Source organism: Manduca sexta, chromosome 13 (assembly GCF_014839805.1).
Source record: "Manduca sexta isolate Smith_Timp_Sample1 chromosome 13, JHU_Msex_v1.0, whole genome shotgun sequence".
Lineage (NCBI taxonomy): Eukaryota > Metazoa > Arthropoda > Insecta > Lepidoptera > Sphingidae > Manduca > Manduca sexta.
The window spans coordinates 4860441-4887399 of record NC_051127.1 but is presented as its reverse complement, the minus strand read 5'-3'; the positions used below and the strand labels follow the sequence as shown (position 1 = coordinate 4887399).

Genomic DNA, 26959 nt, shown 5'->3' with positions numbered 1-26959 from the left:
TGTAAAAATTATTTTTATCATCAGAAAAATTATTATAATTCGTCAGTCTATCACGCAAATTTACTACGGAACGCGAGACAGTCGACACGCACCCGCATCCCAGCGACGATCGTGATGACACTGACCAATGCCACAGAAACACCTTCCAGTAATTATTCACTGGTCTCTGCGATACAAGCCTAGAGCCTCGTGCAGAGATCGTCGATCCGCCCTGTGAATTGGGGGCATTTGGAGATTTTTACCACGGTATCGCCGTCTTAAAAGGCGACTGATAGGGGCCATCGGGGGTCGTCGGCGGGCGGCAAGATGACCGTCCGGTGACCCCGGATGGACGGTAGCTTGGGAGGTAGGCCTCATGCTGCCGTTGACGCTGAGAGCGCCCTTCGCTTGTCCGGGGATTTCTGCCCCCTCCCCCCATAAGAGACGGGCCGTACCAGGCGGCATCGCGCAGGGGCGGCTGCGAACAACGACTTAGACACTTTCGTCAGAGGCCCGTAGCCGCCCTAATGCGCCGAAAGGGCCACCGCAGAGTTTTAGTTGGTTTTCCATGCGTATATAGGTTAGCGACTCGGCCTGGCGGGCCTGAAGTTCATCACCAAATCGGGGCTGCTCAACGCCGAGTCGTAAGGCACGGTGACCCCAACATAACACTAGCACAACGCCAAGCACTTTCTCCGTGAAACCAAAAGAGATAGCTCTGTCACCTTGACAGAGCTATCTCTTTAAGCAGTAGTAACTTAGCAGAATTAAACCAAACGAAACGTTATAGCATACTTTTAATTAAAATTAAATTTTTAATTTTAACGTTAACAAAATTTTGAAAACAATCTTGGGACTTTATTCTTTATTGATTGTGATAAATAATGTCTATCAAAACATTATGTTAAAATCATATGAATTATTAATCATTTTAGAAAAAACGGAACCCTTATAAGATCACTTTGTTGTCCGCCGATTCTTGCGTCCGTCCGTCTGTCAAGAGTTCAAGACCTTTTCTCTCAGGAACGCGTAGAGGTATTAAGCTGAAAATTGTATCAAATACTCAGGTCTACTGTCCCTTAGAGCTGTGAAAAAATCAAACTTCTGAACCAACCCAATCAAAGATACGGCCGTTTATGCCGAAAATTTTCTAAAGTAAACTATTTTCATAATTACAGAAATGTATGTGGAAAAGATAAAATTTACCCATGCGCCTCCGATCAGCTGTTTTGCGTGCAATGGCCTCGCTGCGCCAGGCCATGGGCCCAAAAGGCGCGTCGCCGCGTGCGGCTTCCTTTGACTACGAGCGACGAGCGTTGCAAATTTCGGACTGTAGAAAATGTGGATTGGATTGATTTAATTCCACTCGTCAATTCATTAATTATGAACGCGAAGTTGTGTTTTTAAAAGAAGAATGAAAAAAGGAAACGTATTTTATTATTTTACTAAAGTAAACTTTCTTTTAAATTACTTTTTTATTTTACATTTACTATGCTATCAGTTGTAGGAGTTTAAAAAAGTATATTTTGTTAGCTAGTTGCTGAGTGTGAAGTAATATTACAATTTTCAAAACATTTACAAAATGTGATCAAAGAGTATATTAAACTTGGGTGCACTAAGCAATAAAACTTTTCATTTGTGACGAAACAGAATCTTATTTACTAAACGTCCAAACATGAATCCAGCAAATTATTCGTTAGTACGTACTTCACGACGCAAACAAATTTAATGACAATGAAAGATCTAAATGTTTATAGGTCTAGGTAATTTCATTGAGCGACGCGTGCCCCTCGCAAGTACCTACTTTTGGCCGCTGACGGGTGACCTGTGTGAAGTTGGCAAGTGAGTTTAAAATATCATTTTTTTTATATTGCCAAAGGATTTTACTACGTTAGTACCGGATTGTTCCATTTTTTATTTGGTTTGTACCTTATAGGGACAAGAGATATGGTGTTACTGAAAGTTTTGTCAATCAACGCCTTAAGTGTAGTAACATAAACTCGCGACATTTTCAAACCAACCATCATTTTAATGATTTTATAGCTGAATATGATGGAGGAATAAGTTCCTCAGTGGTACAATCCCTCTCTAACATAATACACTCCGAAACGAGGGGAGTACAAATGATGAAAATCCACGAAATTCTTAAAAAAATATTATTTTTCAATAAGGTACAGCCATTTTCAAATGAATAATCATTGTGAATTTTCTACGAATTTCGTGATTTCCGTCGTTTGAACTGCCTCATTTCGGATTGTATTCTGTTAGAGAGGGATTGTGCCTCTGAGGGACGTATTCCGCCATCACATTCAGCTATAAAATCATCACAATGATTATTCATTTGAAAATGGGTACCTTATTGAAAAATAATAATATTCTAAGAATTTCGTGGATTTCCATCGTTTGTATTCCGTCGTTTCGGATTATTCTATGCTAGAGAACGATTGTACCTCCGAGGAATGTATTCGTCCATCATATTCAGTTATAAAATTATCACAATGATGATTTTTCGAAAATGGCCGTACTTGGAAAAAAATAATAATTTTCTACGAATTTCGTGCATTTCTTTCCGTCGTTTGTTCTCCCTCATTTCGGATTGTTCTATGTTAAAAAGGGATTATACCTCTGAGAGACGTATTCTTCCATCATATTCAGCTATAAAATCATCACAATGATTATTCATTTGAAAATGGCCGTACTTTATTGAAAAATAATAATTTTCTAGGAATTTCGTACATTTCCGTCGTTTGTACTCCCTCATTTCGAATTGTACTATGTTCGAGAGGGATTGTATCTCTGGCCATATTCTCCCATCAATTTCAGCTATAAAATCATTAAAATGATGTTTTTTGGAAATGTCGCGAGTTTATGTTAGTACACTCAAGGCGTTGATTGACCAAAGTTTTAGTACACCATATCTCTTGGCCCCATGAGGTACAAACAAAATAAAATACGGTACAATCCGTTACTAATGTAGTACAATCCTATGGCAATATTAAAAAAATGATATTTAAAACTCACTTGCCAACTTCACACGGGTATGTCAGAATAGCTCGAATCCCTTATTTTAGGTACATACATATATTAATTATATTAAGCGCTGATTTGCTAAGCCTAAGCTCACGTTAAGCCGAGAAAATATGTTTTGCTACTTTAATATTAACATTTTGTTCCTTATTTTTAAGTTAATATCATATTCTGGAACGGTCTGCCGAGACGAATGTCCGCAGGTTCAAATTCAAGGGCACACACCTCTGACTTTTCTAAAAATCATGTGTGTATTCTTTGTGAATTTATCGTTCGCTTTAACGGTGAAGGAAAACATCGTGAGGAAACCTGCACATCTGAGAAGTTCTCTATAGGAATTTCGAAGGAGTGTGAAGTCTACCAATCCGCACTAGGCCAGCGTGGTGGACTAAGGCCTAATCCCTCTCAGGGAGTAGAGGGAGGCCCGTGCTCAGCAGTGGGCAAGTATATAATACAGGGCTGATATTATTATTATTATTATTTTAAATTTTAACTAGTTTCTACCATTTAATGGCGAAATTACATCGTTCCGCGGGCTTTTTGACCAAAACGGAAATGACGGGTGGGTGAGAGTACTAATGTTATTATGAGTTTATTGATAAAAATTTCCGGACGAGCCTGCAAGTATTAAGTATGACAGCTTTCTGAATGAGGATGTATGTAAGTGGATGAATTTGTAACGTCTGAAACTAGTGTGTATGGATTTGGGGACAACTCCTGTAGATGAAATAATAATGGGTATTGTACAGACGGTGTCCACTCGCCACTGCGTTTTAAGTTCGATAGCCAAGTCAGTGTACTTAGCTAGTTTTTCTGTATATGTAGTTTGCAAATTATGGGTATTTGGTATCGCGATGTCTATATGGTATACTGAACTGTTCTTTTTATCATGAAAAGTGATGTCCGGTCTGTTAAAGTGAACTGTTTTGTCTGTCATAATAGTCCTGTCCCAGTACATTCTGTAATCATCTGAATCTAGTATGGTTTGAGGGAGTATTTGTAATATGCAGTTTTTTCTTTAATTAATTTGTATTTGTAAGCTAAATACTGATGGATAATTGATGCTACCTGGTCATGCCTGTGTTTATAGTCCGACTGTGTAATAGATTTACAAGCTCCAGTAATATGCTGTATTGTCTCAGAACTACTATGACAGTGTCGGCATGCATCGTTTTGTGCAGCAGGGTCACGAATTATATATTTTCGGTAATTTTTGTATCTATGGTCTGGTCCTGAATGGCGATCATAAACCCCTCCGTTTCAGGAAACAGCTCTCCTCTTTTAACCACTCGTTTGACGAGTCGAGAAGATGCCGTCCGTGGAGAGACTTTTGAGCCCAGGCATCCAGTTTCTGTGTGTGAGATGTGTGATTTAATTGTATAGATGGATTGGTCAGAATGAGTGGTGTGTGTTTGTTATCTGCTCGGACTGTTGCTTGATGGAGATTTGAATGCTGTGCTTTTGAGTGGAAGAATGCACGTAGTGTCTGAATCTGTTTATTATTATTATCATATTCTGGTAGCTTGTCACTATAACATCAAAATTAATATAAAATATAATATCTATCTTACGTCTAATATAATCTTCTGTAACTTATGTATAAAAAGAAAAGAAATACACAAATAAGTATATACTGTAAATAAGTAAGTTAAGTATTTCTCTTGACTGAAAATTATGCTTGTAAGTGTAGGCGAATGCACTCTGTACGCCGTTATTAAATTATGAATTTGCGTGTTCTCTTTTATTTTCTATCTTGAAATTTATTTTATGCCGGTCCAGGTTTAATGGATTGGATTTCATCTTATCCCATTTTAACGGTGATGTGCGTGCATGAGCTTATATAACTATTGTGACTATGTACTAGAAATACTTGGAAAAAAAATACAAAAGATGTAATCAACAACTGATGACAAAAAAACATGCCCGGAGTTTCTTTCCGCCTTTCTTATTCGGGTAATCATCACTTAGGTAGTGAAAGGCTGGTAGGTTAGCTAGGTTAGGGCTCATGTCCTCACCGGTGAGGATCGCGACGCGTTATCCTTTTATTCGCCCCTACTTGCCAGCTCGAGCTGGTTACTTCGGTTTGTACCTTGTTTTTATTATAAATTTTATCCCTAATTTAAAATGTCCATAATTATATAAGTCATTTTAATTATTATTTAGGAATAATAATAAATATTCTCAATCATTATTTTAACGTGTAATAAGTGCAACTTTGTTCGTTTACGTGATAAATATAGTATTTTATTTTTGTTTTATATGTGCCTATTGTTATTTATGATTTTATATACCTTAAGAAGTAAGTTTTTTTTTCCTTCTCCTCGCACCTTATTATTCCAGTGGTTTAAATTGAAAATTACAAATTATAACATTATTTGGGGGCAAGGTAGTGTCTCGCTAAGACGAGCCATGCGGACCGCAGGGATCCTACTAAAATTTTCTTGAACGTCTTTTTTTTGAACCCTCATAAATTGGGTTTGGAATATAGGTACCATATAAACAAAATTCTCGGGATATGATGTCAATAAGATATGGGTAAAGCTCTTATAGAGCTGCTCTTTAGATTTCATTGATATCTAAAACACCGATTTACGAAATTAGGGGATGGAAGTATGTATGGGTTTTCCCACACAAACTTAATTTCATGCTATAGACATGAAAATTATACAAGTACACATACAGTTTATTAAAAATAAAAAATACTTAAGTTTCTTTTTCTTTCTTTCTTTCTTCTTCTTTCTATTTTAGGTTTCAAAAAACATAACGAGCAACTTACATATAAAAGTGAAATCCTACCAAAAATATTTTCATATAAAATATTGTTAAGGCGAGATCATTTTTAACCGACTTCATTTAAAGGAGGAGGTTATCAATTCGACGTCAATGTTTTTTTTTTCTTAATGTTTGTTACCTCAGAACTCGCTCATTTATGGACCGATTTGGAAAAATCTTTTCTTATTCGACAGAATATACCTCCAGATTGGTTTCATAAAAGTTTTTTCAAAATCGCTTCAGTAGTTTGGTTTTAAAACTAAAAAAACTACACTAATTATGTCGTCGAAGTTTGCTTTCTTGTGACGTTTTTAGTTATGTTTTGCATTGAGTATGGTTGAGTGTACTTCTTACATACTTATACATACAGCATAACACCTTATTCCCTTTTCAGTGGTAGGCAGATGCGTAACATTTCAGCGCGATAGTCGTACTGCGTGTGAAACTTATAAGTTGTGTTTTTGCGTTGGGTTTAGTTGACTCTACTTCTTACATACATTCATTTACATATAGCATCACACCTTTTCCGCTTTTTAGAGGTAGGCAGAGCTGTAACACCACAGCGCGATAGCTGTACTGTGATCGAAATATATCAGTTGTGTTTTTGCTTTAGGTTTGCTTAAATCTACTTCTTACATACATATATATCTATACTATTATATAAAGCTGAAGAGTTTGTTTGTTTGTTTGTTTGAACGCGCTAATCTCAGGAACTACCGGTCCAAACTGAAAAATTCTTTTTGCCTTGGATAGTCCTTTGTTCGTGGAGTGCTATAGGCTATATATCATCACGCTATACCTAATAGGAGCGGAGCAGTAAGGGCTAATCTCAGGAACTACCGGTCTAAACTGAAAAAATATTTTTGCGTTGGATAGCCCTTTGTCTGTGGAGTGCTATAGGCTATATATCATCACGCTATACCTAATAGGAGCGGAGCAGTAATGGCTAATCTCAGGAACTACCGGTCCAAACTGAAAAATTCTTTTTGCGTTGGATAGCCCTTTGTTCGTGGAGTGCTATAGGCTATATATCATCACGCTATACCCAATAGGAGCGGAGCAGTAATGGCTAATCTCAGGTACTACCGATTCGAACTGAAAAATTCTTTTTGTGTTGATTAGCCCTTTGTTTGTGGAGTGCTCCTAGTTATATATCATCACGCTATGACTAATAGGAGCGGAGCAGTAATGAAACATTTTGCAAAAACGAGGACAATTTATTAGTTTTGAGAGCTTCCGTTGCGTGCGCTGCGGAAACGGTAAAAGTTATGCAACAATGATTTATTGTGGGGATTGTTCCTCTTAAAAAGTTCTAAAAATATATTATAAAACAAAGTCCCCGCTGCATCTGTCTGCCTGAATGTGTTGAACTCCAAAAACTACCCAACGTATTAAGATGAAATTTGATATGGAGACAGTTTGAGACCCCGGAAGAACATAGGGTCCCGGGAAACTACTACTTTCATAACGGAAAACTTTAGCCTGAAAAACTTTATAACGCGGCGGAGCCGCGGGAAAAGCTAGTATACATATATAGCATCACACCTTTTCCCTTTTTCAGGGGTAGGCAGAGGTGTAACATTTCAGCTCGATAGTCGTATTGTAAGCGAAACACAACTACGCCATCGAGACAGTATATTTTTATAGTCTAGGTCCATCTAGTTTAACTAGCAATTTTAATTAGGCGCCGACTCCAAAATTCGTATCCAGTATATACCTGTTATGTGAAATATTTTTTGGTTTTGAGTGGTTTTGAAGGCAGTTTAATTTTTTAATAATTTTATTTTCTAAACAGCTCGAGCAACAAAATCCTTATTGTGGTAACTAATTAGCAACAAATTCCTACATTACGCGTGATCACATAAGTAAAAGTTTCACCAGTATCCATGCTACCTTGATATCAAGATGGCAGTGATAGCATTTTTTCTAAACGGCTTGAGCAAAAAATCGAAATAGTGGTAACTAATTAGCAACAAATTAGCAACAAATTCCTGCATTACGTTTGATCAAATAAGTTTAATTTTCGTTATGGTCTATGCTAGCTTGATATCATGATAGCAGTGACCGGTATTATTTCTAAACGGCTGGAGCAACAAAATCGAAATAGTGGTAACTAATTAGCAACAAATTAGCAATAAATTCCTGCATTACGTTTGATCAAATAAGTTTAAGTTTCGTTATGGTCCATGCTAGCTTGATATCATGATAGCAGTGACCGGTTTTTTTTCTAAACGGCTGGAGCAACAAAATCGAAATAGTGGTAACTAATTAGCAACAAATTAGCAACAAATTCCTGCATTACGTTTGATCAAATAAGTTTAAGTTTCGTTATGGTCCATGCTAGCTTGATATCATGATAGCAGTGACCGGTTTTTTTTTCTAAACGGCTGGAGCAACAAAATCGAAATAGTGGTAACTAATTAGCAACAAATTAGCAATAAATTCCTGCATTACGTTTGATCAAATAAGTTTAAGTTTCGTTATGGTCCATGCTAGCTTGATATCATGATAGCAGTGACCGGTTTTTTTTCTAAACGGCTGGAGCAACAAAATCGAAATAGTGGTAACTAATTAGCAACAAATTAGCAACAAATTCCTGCATTACGTTTGATCAAATAAGTTTAAGTTTCGTTATGGTCCATGCTAGCTTGATATCATGATAGCAGTGACCGGTTTTTTTTCTAAACGGCTGGAGCAACCAAATCGAAATAGTGGTAACTAATTAGCAACAAATTAGCAACAAATTCCTGCATTACGTTTGATCAAATAAGTTTAATTTTCGTTATGGTCTATGCTAGCTTGATATCATGATAGCAGTGACCGGTTTTTTTTCTAAACGGCTGGAGCAACAAAATCGAAATAGTGGTAACTAATTAGCAACAAATTAGCAATAAATTCCTGCATTACGTTTGATCAAATAAGTTTAAGTTTCGTTATGGTCCATGCTAGCTTGATATCATGATAGCAGTGACCGGTTTTTTCTAAACGGCTGGAGCAACAAAATCGAAATAGTGGTAACTAATTAGCAACAAATTAGCAACAAATTCCTGCATTACGTTTGATCAAATAAGTTTAAGTTTCGTTATGGTCCATGCTAGCTTGATATCATGATAGCAGTGACCGGTTTTTTCTAAACGGCTGGAGCAACCAAATCGAAATAGTGGTAACTAATTAGCAACAAATTAGCAACAAATTCCTGCATTACGTTTGATCAAATTAGTTTAAGTTTCGTTATGGTCCATGCTAGCTTGATATCATGATAGCAGTGACCGGATTTTTTTCTAAACGGCTGGAGCAACAAAATCGAAATAGTGGTAACTAATTAGCAACAAATTAGCAACAAATTCCTGCATTACGTTTGATCAAATAAGTTTAAGTTTCGTTAGGGTCCATGCTAGCTTGATATCATGATAGCAGTGACCGGTTTTTTTCTAAACGGCTGGAGCAACAAAATCGAAATAGTGGTAACTAATTAGCAACAAATTAGCAACAAATTCTAAAATGTATTTGGTTTAATTCTGCTAAGTTACTACTGCTACCTTGACAGAGCTTTTTTCATACATGTTAGATTCGAAATCTACGCATAAAAGTATACATTTCCGTATTCAAGAAATAAAAAGCTAAGATTAAATGAGAAGATGATAAGATATTATATCAATGACACTAAATAGTAGAGAATAATTTGAAGAACGGTAGATTAATTACATAATTTTTATTTTGTTGTTGCCTGAGCATGATATAAATCAAGGAAAAGGTCTAAGATTTTTGATTGCGAGCTCAAATTACTAACGAAGAGAATATGGCGTTTGCGAAGGCTCTTCATTCTTTGGATCATCATAACAGCAAAGAGAATGAGGTTCCATTAAATTATAAATTAAAAATCAATAAACACACTAATAACATTCATGACAAAAAGGGGGTGACCTTGCGCCTCCGAATACCACTTCGGGGATAAATGCGTGATGTAAGTGTGTGTAGTCAAGATATTTCAGTCTAGTGTTACTGGCAGCAAAGGAATTGTCGATTCCAGATGTCATTCCAATTCTACATAATTCCGTGTGCCAATTATAATACTTGAAAGATTGACACATAATTCTCGTGTCAATCAATTTGAAGCTTATGTACGCGGTAAAAGCTATTTTAACACATTAGATTTTGTAACCAGAATTCTGCGTCTATTATAACATTTCTGAGTACATGATACAAATCAAATATAAGATGACCAAATAGAAATGTTTCGCTGTCGACTATTTCCCAAATAAATTATAATTAGTACTACCGATATTTAACTGGCTCATTATTATTGTCATACAACTATCGGGATTGAAATACGGCATTAATGTTTTGCTCGCCTACAACTAACTCTCTCTACTTTAGAGATACAGGTTCGAATTCCGGATTGGGTTAAGTAATATTTTTTCTACCTTTTTTCGCCGTATGTATTCCGTCCCATGATATAACAGGATAAGGCCTATCGCTAAATCGAGCACAAATTATAGACTCCAGGCTGTTACTTAGTAGAAAGACCCAGTATCATTTTGCGCGACCCGGGATTCGAACCCAAGATCTCAGCACTGCAGGCGTACCGTAATACAACTACGCCACGGAAGTAGCTAACTAACTGTTTCAATTTATTCCCAGGTACGCGCCAACATCAGCTCAAACCACACCCCGACCTTCGAAGTCCATGGACTGGACGGCAGAGCGAGCTACACACTGGTGTTATACGCAGCCAACGCCAAGGGTCGAAGCGAGGAAGTGACTCTCTACACCATAGCTATTAGGCGCCCTGATAAATATACTGGTAAGAAGAAATTTGTCCTCGCACCGCAATATATGTATATTGCGTACAGTCAGACAAAAAACTAGCTGAACAAGTTAGAAATTTCAAATTTATTTTATACTTTAGTACCCTTATCAACAAACGTTTCTTCTTCACTAAAATAAACTTCAAAGAGTTAACTTTATTTTAGATAAAGAAAAACTAATATTTCAATTGAAGTCAATGTGTAGTAGCGTCTGGAAGTTTGGAATTCGTTCAGCTACTTTTGTGCCATTGAGGCTGACTGTACATAAAAAACGACTACGATATACGACGGTCCATATCGCGCACAAAACCAACTCCAAACCAAACTATGAACTGGAAATCTTGGAGACTCTCCATTATATTGTTTTACGATTTCAATAAACAATCTCGAACTTAATTTTTGATCCGATTCCTAAAACAAACCAATCATACAATTATTGTAATATTTATTGTAAATACATCAAAGCGTTAAGACTTTCTTTGTCTACACATACATGGCTTTATACAAATTACTTTAGTCTGAGATCACTTTGATTACATTCACAATTGAATGGCTGTATTGGACAAGACTATTCGGCGGTAAATATACATTTTATATGCATCGAAATATGGAAAGAGAAAATGTTATATTTAGAAGGAGATATATGGTTAGCCTCGCCTCCGTATAACGTCTGTCACACCTATCTGACGTTTTATCGCTGTCAGTTTGTCCATAATAGGGTATTTGACTTATTTATAATAAAAAAAAATGTACGTAGTATTAATTCTAAAACAGAAGAAATAATTGAAATTTGATGAAAAATCCACCAGTTATGAGCTATTGAAATTAGGTAGTAGAGGTGAGTGTCAAAAAACAGAAAAGGGACGATATACTTGCATGTGACGTCAGCGGGCATTACGATGCGTGCGAAAAAAAGAGATGGAGCGATTTCCCCACTCCAAGCCCACTCCTGCGCGTAGCAAAATTTTTAATTTGAATTACTGCTTCATTTCTTATTGAATTTTAATGCTGCTTCCACAAAAGGATTTCTTTTTTATACTAATTGCTGTTACATATAGAAAAATACATAAAATCAAACAAAGTCATATCCTATTGGTATAATATTCACTGCTATAAATCTCGAATAATAAACAGCATTGGTCGACTTTCGACCGCGGGATAGTAGTAAAAATAAATCAACTACTCCATTGCTCTCTTGTTTCTCCGAATGAATATTCCCCAAGGGTAGATGATTGCTCTGATATATATGGGTAACAAAATATATTTTGCTCTCTGTACTTGTGTATTCTTTTATATCGGTAAAAGTGATGGATTATATGATTTCTGGGAACAATGTGAAATATATTATTGTTATATTTGCTACGGAAATATTGCTCGTACGTTTTTGACAATACAAAGCGAGGTTTGGTTTGTTTAGTATGAGTATGTTTTACTTGTATTTCTCCGAAGCTTCTATTGGCGGGGCTTATATTACTCATATTATTCATAATACATTTATTCCCCACTAGCTTCCGCTCGCAGCTTCGCCCGCGTGGATTTCGGACTTCGAAAATGGAGGAGGTGCTCAATTTGTCGGGATGTTTTTTTAATGTATGGTGGTATGCAGGTGGTCCGATTGTCCAGTCAGGGTCTGATGATGGGATTCAGTATTCACGCGTGATGGCTTATTATTAGCATGTCATGTATAACTTTGGTGTTTCTATACCGATTTCTATGATTCTTTTTTATGGAATATTTAATAATGTTAACTTTTTTAATTAGGGATGACTGAGAGTGTTATAAACGTAAGAGTAGACAAATATAATGAGAAAGCTTCGAACTGCTAAGCTATCGGGAGTTACACGTGTTATTGTGAGTCAACCATAAAAGATAGACATATGCTGTCGTGGGATATTTTTACATAATTTTAAGGAGAACATTTCCGTCATACATGATTTCTATGTAGCTTTAACCATTAAGGTTGCACACGCGACGGAAGCTTAAAAATGGAGTAACTTCTCCCGTTTTCCCAACATTTCCCTTCACTGCTCTGCTCCTATTAATTGTAGCGTGATGAAAAGTATACTATAACCAGCACAGGAGTATGACAAATAATTGTACCAAGTTTCGTTAAAATCCGTCGAGTAGTTTTTGTTTCTATAACGGTTATACAGACAGACAGACAGACAGACAAAAATTTTACTAATTGCATTTTTGGCATCAGTATCAATCCTTAATATCACCCCCTGATAGTTATTTTGGAAATATATTTCATGTACAGAATTGACCTCTCTACAGATTTATTATAAGTATAGAATAGATATAGAAGTATAGATTATTATAAGTATAGATATAGAAGAAGATGTAAGTATTGGTGTAAACAATATTGTTGGTGGCAAAGTAAATAAATATAAAAAAGTTAAACCGCCTTCATAACCACTAAAAAGCAAAAAATAATTAAATATAATCTCTTTACTGATTATAAATTTTGGAGTGAAATCAATCAGCCTTTGAAAAAAATATATTTGACATTTCCACACATGTTTGACGATGTTCGAAATACCCGTAATTTCAATCATACGAAACTTATAAACTGCCTCAGTGTTAGTTGTATTGCTTATGTGGTACGACACCGCTCTGAAGTCACGGGTTTGAATCCCGGAACAGGCAAAATGATATAGGGTTTTCATGTATCAACCCGGAGATTGGAATTTGTGTACCATATGGCGATCAAAGAACAGGACTAATTGGCGTAAAATGAGTGCACTGATTGCATCTTAGCTAATTCAGGAATACAGTCGTGGTGTATTTGGTTGTATTTGTTTTGATCCAAAAAACGAAGCGACACGTCGTATCAAAAAATATTTGCTTTTCCTACAACAAAGCATTTCCCATTAAACATATTGCATTATAATTGGAACAAAGGAACGGATATAATGTTCGTTGCGATGACACGGTAAAATATATTTTCTTCTCAGTAAAGAATGTTTAATAATTCACTCTAGAGTTGATTAACGAGCAAAAAATTCTATGTGTCGTCCTTAACTGCAGTCGCACTGTTCTGTTTATGTTTTTGAAGTATATTACTTTGAAAAATGGTGGTAGATCTCTCATATGTGAGAGTTTGCCTGGATAGGTACCATCGCAATGATAAGGCTAGACAAAACACAAACACCGCTACAGTAAAAGCCATAAGTATAATAGCCATAATAACCAAACCATAAACGTAATAATATTGCTAAAAGTAACACTGTTACGTTCAATAAACAAAATGGCCGCTATGCAATAAAACCATTTTATATTCTAACCGCATCGCCCCGCCTCATAATGCAAACAGCAATATATGCGGAATGCAATCTAGAAAATGTCTCTAACTTTTGTCCGCGACTTCTTTTGTGTTAAGAGCACAATTATTGTGCTTAGGTCATGCCAGCTTTATTTCAGCTAATTTAATTCGGTGTGCAAGAACTATTGTTCTAAATAAAGGGGCATGTATTACTTGGCAGTGAATGCTGCACGCGTTATATGAGAATTTGCAAGTCAGTGGTCTTGGTCCACGCTCTACGATGTCAAAAGGATCCGATTATCACTTTTAATGATGAATAGTCTATGTGTGATTTTCTGTCGACAATTATATTCATTATTGCTAGGCATTATGTGACTTAACTTTAGAGATTAGAGTATAAAGCGAGAGTCCATGCAGTGATTAAAATTAAAATATTTTTCGAATTTTATCGCGATTTTTACATTATAATTTTCTGCCGACGTTTCAAAGACTTTGCAGGCTTCGTGGTCACGGGGGGCGGGGGCAGGGCACGTCGGGTGTTAATTAAATTTTTAATTTTAATGTCTAACATTCGCGTATACATAACAAATCATTATGGTCCATACAGTGGTTTGTGATGAGAAATTCTACAAAGTGTTATTGACTATCAAGTGCAAATGGTTCTTCTTCATGTTTATTGCTTTAAAAATGCTACCGCTGACACGTCACGGTTTTTTTAGGTTTACAGAAAATGTATTCTGCCCTGGGTAAAATACAGTACAAATATTCAATCGTATAAACATAGCTGTTATATCTTGTCGGTTTCGGGCATTGTATTCATTCTCGAAGGTCAACGGTTGTTCGGAATGCCTTAAATAACATTATTATAATGTATTGTACATTGTATTATTTCTATGTTATTATTTCAGTTACCCGTCCTGAACATATTTTAGGTTTATGTATACTTACAATACTTTCTGTTTCATCGATATATTTCATGTCTTAATTTATAGGTTGACTCTGACCCACGTGTGTCAACACTTTCTAAGATTTTTCTAGCACATTTTTCTAATACTGTATCTTCCAGAAAAATAATTAAACATCGAGCAGGCAACTGATAAAAATAAACCATCAGCATGAACGTTGCCAACCAATCACGAATGAGTTCACGTCTCGTGCCTCTATCTGTAATTTTTAACCGGTTACAACAGGCCGGCACAATTGTGTCGACTGTCGAGGATTAATCATCTCTCGTCATACGAAATTTTATTGGATCCCACTCCACTTACCATCAGTAGGGGCACGTCGACATGGTCGTATAAAAAAAAATCTGCTTGTGCCAGGTGTCAGCACAGCCATTCCTCTGTCGCCGATGCTGGTAGCGCTGCTGGCAGTGGCGGCGCTGCTTTGCACCGGCGTGTGCGGCGTCATCACCGCCTTGTACAAGAGACACGCTGCCAGAAGACACGACATGGACAAGCACCCACCTTCCACGTGAGTATTAACATTAAGTCTGGCTTGTACAACGAGTTATTAAGTATTCGCGCTAAATATAAAGGTTGGGGGTATCAGGCCTCGAGGAAGAGTGCCTATGAGGTGGACTGACCAGATAAAAAGTGGCATCATCACTACATGAATGCACGAGGAAGCCTGCCTTCACAGAAGAGTGGCGGCGTGTTCTGAAGTTCTGTCAAGAGTGATACCGACAAAGAAGAAGAATATTCGAGTGCTGTTTTTGTAATCCATAATAGTTAGTGACAAAGAGAAGACTATTATTAAAATAGTGTTTATCATAATATTTATTGAGTCTTGCAAGTTAGCCTAAGACTGAAAGAAAACTACTTTTGCGAATTTTATAGAGTTTTATTTTACTTTCTCTCGACTTTGCAAACTATACAGGCTGTTGAAAAAATATGGTATCAATGCCAATATACTCTTGAACTTTCTATCTAAAATTTAGTTTCTAATATAAAAAAATATATAAATTCGTGAATTGATTATCGGCGTAGTATTCAATTTGCTTTTAATTATTAATAATTATATCACCCCTGTATTATATACTTGCCCACTGCTGAGCACGGGCCTCCTCTACTACTGAGAGGGATCAGGACTTAGTCCACCACGCTGGCCTAGTGCGGATTGGCAGACTTCACACACCTTCGAAATTCCTATAGAGAACTTCTCACATGTGCAGGTTTCCTCACACTGTTTTCCTTCATCGTTAAAGCGAACGATAAATTCATAAAGAATACACACATGATTTTTAGAAAAGTCAGAGGTGTGTGCCCTTGGGATTTGAACCTGCAGACATTCGTCTTGGCAGTCCGTTCCACACCCAACTAGGCTATCGCCGCTTATATTTATTTTTAATTATTACATATTTTATTATAGAAATTACTAATTCAATTCATGAGTATTGTTAGGTTTTCACGTTTCTTACCTTTACTTAAGTTAATGATAAGTAACCGACATGATGTGTAATTATGTTTATCTCTGATACTCTCTTACTGCAACACTCTGTATAAAACTAGCCGTGTTCCTGAGAATTCCTTTTGCGAGCATCTCAGCTATTCCTTTAGGGGATGAATTTTCAAAAATATTTTCTCAGGTCACATCTACGTATGAAATTCGTGTGCAAAATATCATGCATCTAGATTAAATTAAGAATGTATAACGTTTGTAAAAATTCTTTTGCTGTATATCTATTGTTCATTAGTAGAGTTTTAATTCAGAAAACTATTCAGTTAGATACAAGTTATTGCATAGAAGCTAGAAGCGAGTCTGAAAGCCAAATGGGAAACAAAAGAAATGAAGGAAATAAAGGGTAAGTACTAGTGAACAAATTAATTGCAACTGACACATGCTGTGGATTCATTAAGAAAATAGGACGATCAATATGTTCTAGCTGTGTCCGCGATTTCATAGGCGTGGTTACTATTTTTGGATATCTGATTTGAACTAAACAAAGCCTATGTTCTGCTCCAAATTGTACTCTGTTCACCTGTGAAAAACTATATAAAAACCCGTTCAGTACCTCCGGAGATATGCGTTATCAAACAAACATAAAATTAAATAGAAAAAAAATATTAAAAAACTGGCTGAATTTTAAAACTTTTTTAGTCACCACCTTTTTTATTAATATTATTTCAATGTACTGCCTCGACTGCCTCGGTGGCGTAGTTGTACTGCATGCGCGGTACAACAGCGCTCTGAGGTCCTGGGTTCGAATCCCAGGTCGGGCAAAATGATATTTGGGTTTTTCTGCTCAGTATCAGCCCGGAGTCTGGAATTTGTGCCCGATATGGCGATAGGCTCGCCCCCTATCACATCATGGGACGGAACACATTTGGCGAAAAGTGGGTGCCATGGTTGCGCCTCTGCATACCCCTTCGGGGATAAAATGCGTGATGTTGTGTGTGTGTATTTCAATGTATACACCGCGTTCTGCTTTTTTATTATATTATACGAGTATATAAGATGGAATATATAAAATCGCCTGATTTGTCTAAGCGTAAGGTATCGTATTCAGGCTGGGAAGATGTTCAATTTCAATGCAAGGAAATATAAATTTAGGAGTTGTTCGATGACATAATATATACTCAGGCCGAGACGGATTACTTTCCAATTAGGTGTCGCTCGTGTGAAATGCGTCAAATGTCTGGGTATGTATGTATGTATGTATGAATGGGTGGGAATAGGCGTAACAGGTGCATCGACTTTTTGTCATATGTATTCTTATCCATGATTTGACAGGCAGAAAGCCTATATATCACCATCAGACTTGGGAATCGAACCCAAGACCTCAGCACTGCAGTCGCACCGTAATACTACTACGCCAGTTAGGCAGTCATACGTATTTATAATATTAGTATGTACAACTAGTAATAAAAGTAAGATATGCTCGCCACATTTGAGTCTATGTAAACTCAGCATATTTGCTGCCCTTGTTGCGCCTTTGCATAACCCTTCGCATTCAATGTCGGGTAATAAATTGAAACATAATATTCTAGAATATTTATACATATTTCGTTGATGTAAGTGGTATTTGTACAGAGTTTGCAATAAAAAAAGTAAATTTATTCTAAGAGCAATATAAGCCAAGAATAACATTTAGGTCATCTATAAAAATAGTTTATTCACCTTTACTAACATCCCTTTATGCGCAAGGCCATTCTTGCTTTGCCTTGCCTCATCTTGAGCATCTTGAGCATATTGTCACATTCGATATTGCGGCTACAAATAAAAATTCTTAGTATAGAAAAATAGATCGTCTCTGGGTCAATAGGTCTTTAATTCTCAACGATATTATTATAATAGAACCATAAAAGATTATATCGGCCCTAAACCTATGCAACACCTTTTGAAACCTATGAAAATCCTGTAAACAAGGTTCGATAGTATGCATCGACACTGAACAGTATAGCTGGGAACACAGTCTTCCCACAGCGATAACAAAAAAGCAAAGCTGGAAATATAAATCGTTCAGTCTAAAATAAATTTGAATAGTTCACAATATTTTAGATGCGCGAAAGAGTCACCAGACGTTGCCAAATTTGAATGCCAAGTGTGTCTGAAAAACGCACACTAAAAATTAAATTTTCCAAAACTTTATGATCCGGCAGGGTGTGCACACTTTATTTTTTGCAGCATTATATAATACATGTCCTCTGCTTCTCTAACCTTATTTTCTTGCATAGTAAATGAGTCCTATTTTTCCCCTGGTGGCGTCGAGGCTACCAAATAGAAAAGTGGACTGCCTTGGTTGCTGTACATGGTACGAGTACGACTACCGCCCTGAGGTCCTGGGTTTGAATCCCGGGTCGAACCAAAATAATTGAAACTGGGTTTTTCCATCTTTAAAAATACTGAATTACAGCAGCAGCTCCAAAAATACTTATATCTAATATTATAAATGCGAGTTTGTGAACATATTTGGTTGTTAAAGTAAACGCAAAAACAGCTGAACTGATTTGGGTGAAATTTAAGACATGAATAGACCATGTCTTAATTTAGCACACTGGCTACTTTTTTCCCGGTAATTTGCTCCCATGGATTGTTTATACTGATTTTTAAATAGATGACGCTGGCGTCGTATAGATGGCGCTTGGAATCTACAGCGTTTTAAGAATCTATGTAATAGGAAAGACTTCATGCGGGCAAATCCTCTAGCAACACCTATATTTTAAATAATTCTTGTTCAAATTAATAATAATATTATAAAACCACTTTCTAATATGTATAAGTACCAATAAGTATAGTATTATTTTCGTAACAGAATATTTCTTGGTGCCATATCATGCGGTTGGCAACTGTTATAATCCACACTACACTGCGGTTATCTTTACTACTATTTCCAGACAAAAACCGGCTAAAGCGTTGTTAGAACTTAAAAGAATACTTTTTAATCTAAACAAATTAAATATTGTGTAGAAGAGTTCTATTAAGCTTTATATTTTTAGTGGTGTAAAGGTAAACACCGCTGTAGAGGAACAGATGGTTATGTTCCTCTATAGAAGGGGAAGATTCCCAGTCAGGCAGATGTTGCGCCTGACCGGCCGCAGCCCCTCCGACAGTTCCTATTCGGAGGTGGTATGGTATATATGCTGCATGTCGCGCAAATTGTGCAAGCGTGTTTCAGGATCGATGTCGCCATCTATCGTGATTGCTGTATGATTATCACTCCAGTTGTGTCACTGCATCGATCCTCTTGCAATTTCGGCGATGTTGACAAGATGGCGGTATATGCACTAATTGTACCACCACATATTTAACGTGCTGTGTCCTAGGTTGCTTACCAGTGGATTATTGGAATGCATTTCTTCATCTATATAGATTTTACTGAAGTGAATTTTAACGGTTTAGTTACACCAGTATCATAATTCGGTCAACTCAAATATGTTATTATAGTATTAGGACCCTACATTTGACCTTAAACCTTGGATCATTGAATGTTTTACACCTCATAATGGGTATCCGCCTTTTAACCTCATCATTATTACGGCCCAATCTACCTTTTACCTGACTGCCGTCAGGTGATAATGTTTTAAATATCTACATGTATTTCTTATTGTCTTGTTTCTTAGGAATGCTCTATACATAGAGCAGAGCGTGGAGTCGCTGTCGAAGGCGGACAACCTGAACACGTACTGCGCCTCACCCAAGCTGGACTACTGCAGCCAGTACGAGCTGAAGGACGCCGGGGCCGAAGACGCCGACCCTGACCTCATACCTTGTCATTACGGTAAGATTGTAAAACTTTCCTGACTGTACAAATACTACTATCCTTTTCTAAATTTTTATTCCAAGGCTGGCAGCGGCGATACCCTAGTTGGGTGAGGAACGGACTGTCGAGAATAATTCCGCAGGTTCAAATCCCAAGGGCACCCACCTCTGATTTTTCTAAAATACGTGTTTTTTGGGAATTATCGCTTGCTTTAACGGTGGAGGAAAATATCCTGTGGAAACCTGCATACCTGAGAAATTCTTTATAGGAATTTTGAGGGTGAATCTAGTCTACCAATCCAAACTGGGCCAGCGTGGTGGACAGAGGTCTAATCCCTCTCAGTAGATTTATTACGGACTTCTCTCTTTTTCGTTCTTTATTAAATATTGGCGCCGGTGAGCTGAGCTTCTTATTAGTGAAAAAAAATATCAAAACTGATTTAGTAATTCCTGAGACCGTGCTCCGGAGCTCGTCCAAACAAACTTTTCACCTTTATATACTCGTATAGATTAAGCATTGTTCTAATAAATCATTTAATGTACATTTCTATATAGTTCTAAATAATCACCGTTGTTTCAGACAAACATCCAAAGCCGCTGAATGATTATACCAAGCTGCCTACTCTGGGGCTGAGCTGCGAGCCTCACAGCATATACAGCGATCGCATCAGCAGCTTACCAGCTAGTGCTGTGAGTATTAGCAGTTCTGATAGGTACTTCTTTCTGTTCTTCTCAAGTGGTATGGATAACTAGAAACATTTGGCAACGTGTTTCCAATAAAGAGGGTTGCTCCTCTGTCTACCCTTTACTAGGATAAAAGGCGTGAGTGAGTACGTTAAATATAGCAAAAATCCCGTTGTAGCAATAAAAAAGAACCAAAACCTTGCTATTACTAAAAGAAAAACAAAAACAGCTTATTTTTTTTCCAATGGTGTCTATTCACCAGTCATGTATTTGTATGTTTTATTTTGTCTCAAAAATTCTGTTTTGGTTTGGCGGTGAAAAAACGTAGGCTTAATTCTATTCTAATAGTGTCTGTAGACCAATTTCGTATTTGAATTTTTTAGTTTGTCTCAAAGTTCTAGTTTTAGGTTGACCTCTACAGGTCTTCTTATGAGTCAACTGGGGTCGATTGTTTGACCCTAGACTTTGATTTTTCATTTATTCAACAAGTTGTGAGTTTGCGCCAGGCGCCTACAGAATATATATCTTTTACAAACAGATTTTTTGGTGTTATTTGATTTTGAAAGTTTATCTTTTTTTCTTAAGAAACCTACAAGAGAATAAGTAAATGAATTATCTGTAAATCAAGTCAATTAAAACTACTAAAATACAAAGAATTAGACCCTAGGCCTTATTCTTGGCACGAAGTAACATCTAATAATTCCTCAAGCATAATTTCTTAAAATGAACACGCCGATTTTAATCTCTCCTTTTCATAATTAAATTTATTAATTGAAGAATCGAAATCAAGTTTCAAAATACCGGAATTGCTATGTAAAAGCAAAACTTAATTAAAAAGTTAATACAAATTAAATAGAGTGATAGGACTAATTTGAATAATATAATTAGTTAAGGTGCATTCACACGGTTGTTTCTTTTTGCGGAGCAATTTTACTGTAGTTTTGAGCAACATTAGCAAACATTTTGTATAACTTTTGGGACAATTAAAATACTGTAACAGAATCACGAATAAGACTTAGATCTCACAAATATTATCGTGCAAAGTTGCTCTGTTATGATTAACAACTTTTGAGAAGAAATATTTTGTTTGTGATCGTGTAACACTGCATTTTTTTTTATTAACTTTGGGAGCTAAGGAATAAATTTAAGGAATATAATATATCTGAGAAAAAAACCTATTCGTGCCGCTGAAAGTTCAACATTCAAATCCAATGATAAGCAACATTCAATAAGTAGTCGAAGGCAAAACCAAATCTCACAGTAAGTTGCTCAATATTGCCCCACAAAGAGCAACAACAGTGTGTAAGCGCCATTAACAGAAATTGTACAATTTCAACTAATTGGAATTGATTGATTAAATTAATTAGTTACGAAATTCAATTCTTATTATGTAATACAAACGCATTCCCCCAAAGATCACCAATTACTTGCGTATTAAGCTGTGATATGCGATTAAATGGTATTCCGGTAATTACTATAAGGGGAGACGCGGGCAGGCCGCGTTTGTTGATTTGCTCCGGTTAATGCCAGGGAATTACAGTAATTACACCACAATTAGTTATAGTTGTGTTGTATATAAATGTATTTAAAGAGTAAAAATTATTGTTAGTTATTTCATGTGATAGATAATATTTTGGGGCGAGTATTGATCTGAAATGTTAAATTTATAATTAAAAATAAATAATTTTACCTAATAGTATATAAATAAAAGTGATGATTTATATTCCAGTTATTAATTATAAATATTGATTTTTTTTTCATTAGCCATACATATTCGAGCAAGTGGGTTATTTATTAGTAAATAACAACCAATTACGCCTTGCTACATGATTTTTAATGCTTGTTTATACGAATCAGTTTTTTGACAGTAAGTTATACCGCCTCAGCCGTCTAATTCCATTGTTCTGAGTCTAATTCACACCATTAAATACGCAGAAGGTTAGCATCGAAAAAAAATTATCTACACATTCTTTTCCTTTTAAAATTTTGATTCATGCAAAGTGACGTGAAATTGCAAGAGAACCCATACCTCAAAGCAAGTGCGAAATGAAAAGAGCAGAAACACTGAAGAATTCCAGTCACGTACATTTTATGATGTAGTGGCTCGTCCGGCCCCGTTTCGCGTTCATTACCACATGGTATGCGATATTTAGGTTACGCACATGAAAATATTCATCGGATTTTTGTGTCAGCTATTCGGGAATTTCGCGTCATTTTATAAAAAAGACGCGTCAAAAGCAGATGCATATATCTTACGGATGTCTGGATTTTGTAACATTCGTGAAATGGCATGGCTGATGCGTTCCGGCAAATATCTGCCCGAATTTATGTGTGAGAGTACATTTAGTTTTTGGTAGGATGTTTCAATATTTTAGTTATATTATATTGTTATAATTCACTAAATTATACTACATATTGATGACATGTTATGTATAATAATAATAATATCAGCCCTGTATTATATACTGTCCTACTGCTGAACACGGGCCTCCTTTACTACTGAGAGGGATTAGGGCTTAGTCCACCACGCTGTAGTGCGGATTGGTAGACTTCACACACCTTCGAAATTTCTATAGAGAACTTCTCAGATGTGCAGGTTTCCTCACGATGTTTTCCTACACCGTTAAAGCGAACTATAAATTCACAAAGAATACACACATGATTTTAGAAAAGTCAGAGGTGTGTGCCCTTGGGATTTGAACCTGCGGACATTCGTTTTGGCAGTCCGTTCCAAACCCAACTAGGCTATCGCCGCTTTTTCGCTCGACATGTTATGTATTAATAACTATATTTTGCTTTTTTTCCATTTGACTCGGGGATAAGCTTCCGCTATATTTAATACGTAATCCCCCCCCCCACCTCTACTTTGGTTTGATTATATGTTTTAGTGGAATTCTATTGGTAACCTACAGATATGTCTAGTAAATTTTAATACGTATATTAACATACTTAAATAATATATTTTGTTTGTCAACAGTCCTCAATGAGTATAACAGTTGTGAACCGCGGTGTGACTGCGCGCAGTACAGACATCGCGTCCAGCGGAGCCAGGCTGGACCCCATCACGACGTCTCGGAAGGTCAGGGAGAGCTGTATATAAATACATACATGGGTGGTGGTCACTTGTTTATACTTGATTGTGGTGTGATGCGGTTTAGATTTTTTACAAGGTGATTTAGATTGCGTTATTAGTACCAAAGGAAATAATGTTGCACTATGTTAATGTTCATTAGATACCGCCATTACGATTTTTTTATGTGATTTAATATCTATTATTAAATAATGAACACATGCAATTGTGTTCTTGAATATTTATTTTGTATTTCATAAGTAAGTTATTTGTTCTTCTATATCTAAACAAATGCGTGTCTTTGAAAGGCACGTTTTTGCAAATAAAATGTATTTAGTTGCATCTGATTTACGTTACAATTTTGATTTTGATAAGTACATGTACAATCAATTAAGAAATTATTTTTACTTACATAAATCAATTGCATAAACGCACATGTCCAATGAAGCTCAGTCTCCCCCGCATATGCTGCCCACCACCTCAATATTAGAATTAAGTAAAAAACATGGTTGTAAAAATTACAAATTGTTGCTAAGGTTAAAATTAAGCGAAATATAGAGGTTGGTAAGCCTTGTTACGACTCTTCTGTCACTGGAAATGTTTTTTAATGTTTGGGCAAAGGATTACCTTTGGAAATCCTACGATGTGTGGATTGTAAAGGGAATTTGGGACCGTTTTCCTTTGTTTTTGGAGGTTTTGGCTTTGTTTAACACGGATGTACGGATTTCCACTGCATACCCCCAGTTCGCAATCCTCTTTCTATGAAAGGTTTTTGAGTGGACGTCCGCACTATCTTTATGCTGGTACAGCAAAATACCACACTGGGGTGCATTGTAAATACAGTGCAGTTCAGATATAGCATTGATCAAAGGAATAAGCGGCGATAGCATAGTTGGGTGTGGAACGGACTGCCGAGACGTATGTTCGCAGGTTCAACTCCTATGAGCAGACACCTCCGACTTTTCTAAATTATGTGTGTATTCTCAGTGAATTATTAGATGCTTTAACGGTAAAGGAAAACATCATGAGGAAACCTGCATACTTGAAAAATTCTCTATAGGAATTTTGAGGGTATGTGAAGTCAACCAATCCGCACTAGACCAGCGTGGTGGACTAAGGCCTAGCCCTCTCAGTAGTAGAGGAGGCCCGTGCACAATAATGGAATAGTATATAATATAGGGCAGATATAACTACGAAAAGTCAGATGTGTTTGCTTTTTGTTTTGAACCAGTGGTCATCCCTTTCTGTAGATCGTTCCATTTCCAACTACGCTATTGAGTCCTTGAACTGTTAGCAATTATAATATACTTTTTTTTTTAATACACTTCGAATTATTGTGTTGTTAAGAAAGATTTTATTAGAATGTTTATGGGACATAGGAAATAATAAAAAATATTTCCAGTAAAAAGAGTTATCGAGAAAAATTTAATGTTAAAATGTATTGAAAATTCCTTTAAAAATAATCCTAAAAGGTATCGGGTTGTCAAAGAAATCTGCAATTACTTCGCAAGAACTGTCTCATGCCTATACATACTTCTCCCCAATTTCCCCCTTTTTGTCCAAAGGCAAAACATGAACAGCAAATGACGTATGCTGGTCCGCTCTCCCCTCCGAAACAGTCGTAAACTTGCACCCGTTCTTAAGATTATTCGTAACTTAAATTCTAATCCAATGATGACAAACCAGTGGCACGTGAAAAAATAATTCGGGCACGCGAGTTATATGTCAAATTTTGTATAGGTATCTTCGAGTTTCACTTCGCTAAACATCAGGTGCAGTGAAGCCACTTTTCTGAGCCCCGACAAAAAAAGAAAAATCATAGTTGGGTCATAAAAAAAATCGCTAAAAGGAGGCACTCGGATAAATAAAACTGGTCTTGGATGGCACGTTACAGGCCTAATTTTTTTGTAAATTGACTCATTAACTATTACAGGTTCGCCATCGCTGTTTTAATCGATTAAATTTCAAAGAAACAATATTAACATTAATTCTTTTACAATATATAACACACAAGAACCGTTTAAAATATCAATTTACCAATAAAGGTTTCTTACTCTTTATTCAAATTGATTTATCAGAAACAAGATCTTCCAATTGATATGCAGGAACAGGGAAGTAATTTCTAACAAGAAAATGCTGTGAATTTTCTCCTCTCGATATTTTACGAAAAATGTATTTCAAAACGCAGAGTATACTGTGTTTGACGTAGTCCTTAATTGCTTTGTATTAGAGTAATCGGCTGGAATTAGATTTTTGTTCAGTAAAACGATTAAAAATTAGTTCTAAGACAAGGAAATAACCAGGGGTCCTACATGACCGTCTTTGGTTAAGTAGGATTTTGCTGGTGTTAGGATATATTTTTATCCGCCCGGATAGCGACCGCTGTCCACAAGGTATTAAAACCCACCACAGTGGCCCACGTAAGTGTGCCGCGTTCCGGGATCAGCCTGTGTATATTTGCTTCCAACAGGCCGGCATAATTGTGTCGACTGGGGTAATTTCGTCAGCCGACATTCTATTGAACCCTACTCTACTTACCAATAGTTGCAACGGGATCACTTTGACATCGTATAATATTAATACCGTTAAAGCCATCAAAATGGAGGTTGCATTGCCCACCTTAGAAAAAAATTAAGACTGCAATTACGAATATCAGTGACTATACGAAACACGTGTTTTTTCAAGTACCTCCTACCCAAGCCAACCTTATTCGCTACTGGCTGTATGTTTGTACCAAAATACCTATATATTTAATATACATCACTGAATTTCTAAAACAACCCGATACCTAGTTTGACGAATGGTCGCGTCCGCCCAACCATTATCGTTTAGTTTTACTCGTTGGCCTTTAATTAAATTATATATTGCACCAGACAATTCTGCGTGATATGAAGGTGCTTTAAAAAAACATTTAAAAATATTAGAATTATTTATAGCAACAATTTTGTTTGATCATGAATTTTAAAACATTATCCATATTGTGGGTTGAAAATGACCCGGGTGTGCTATATTTACGAACAATAAAAGTATTATAATATATCTGGATTAATTTGCTACGAAATGTTGCCAGAAATGCTCATTTTGTTTCTATTCTTACTAATTGTAATACTTGTGTATAAGTTGTATAAATATAATTAATGCGGCGAAAATATG

At 36.3% G+C, this 26959-nt stretch overlaps 1 protein-coding gene across 1 annotated transcript in view; it reads left to right on the top strand.

Annotated features, from left to right (window-relative positions):
* LOC115445495 (nephrin) overlaps positions 1 to 24751 on the top strand; it is a 173209-nt gene extending 148458 nt beyond the window's left edge. The window contains exons 17-21 of the mRNA XM_037438239.1: positions 10420 to 10582; positions 15174 to 15324; positions 19914 to 20071; positions 20633 to 20742; positions 23714 to 24751. Coding sequence (XP_037294136.1) covers positions 10420 to 10582; positions 15174 to 15324; positions 19914 to 20071; positions 20633 to 20742; positions 23714 to 23836 — 705 coding nt within the window. The 3' untranslated portion in view covers positions 23837 to 24751. The remainder of the gene's footprint in view (positions 1 to 10419; positions 10583 to 15173; positions 15325 to 19913; positions 20072 to 20632; positions 20743 to 23713) is intronic.
* The last annotated feature ends 2208 nt before the right edge of the window (positions 24752 to 26959 follow it).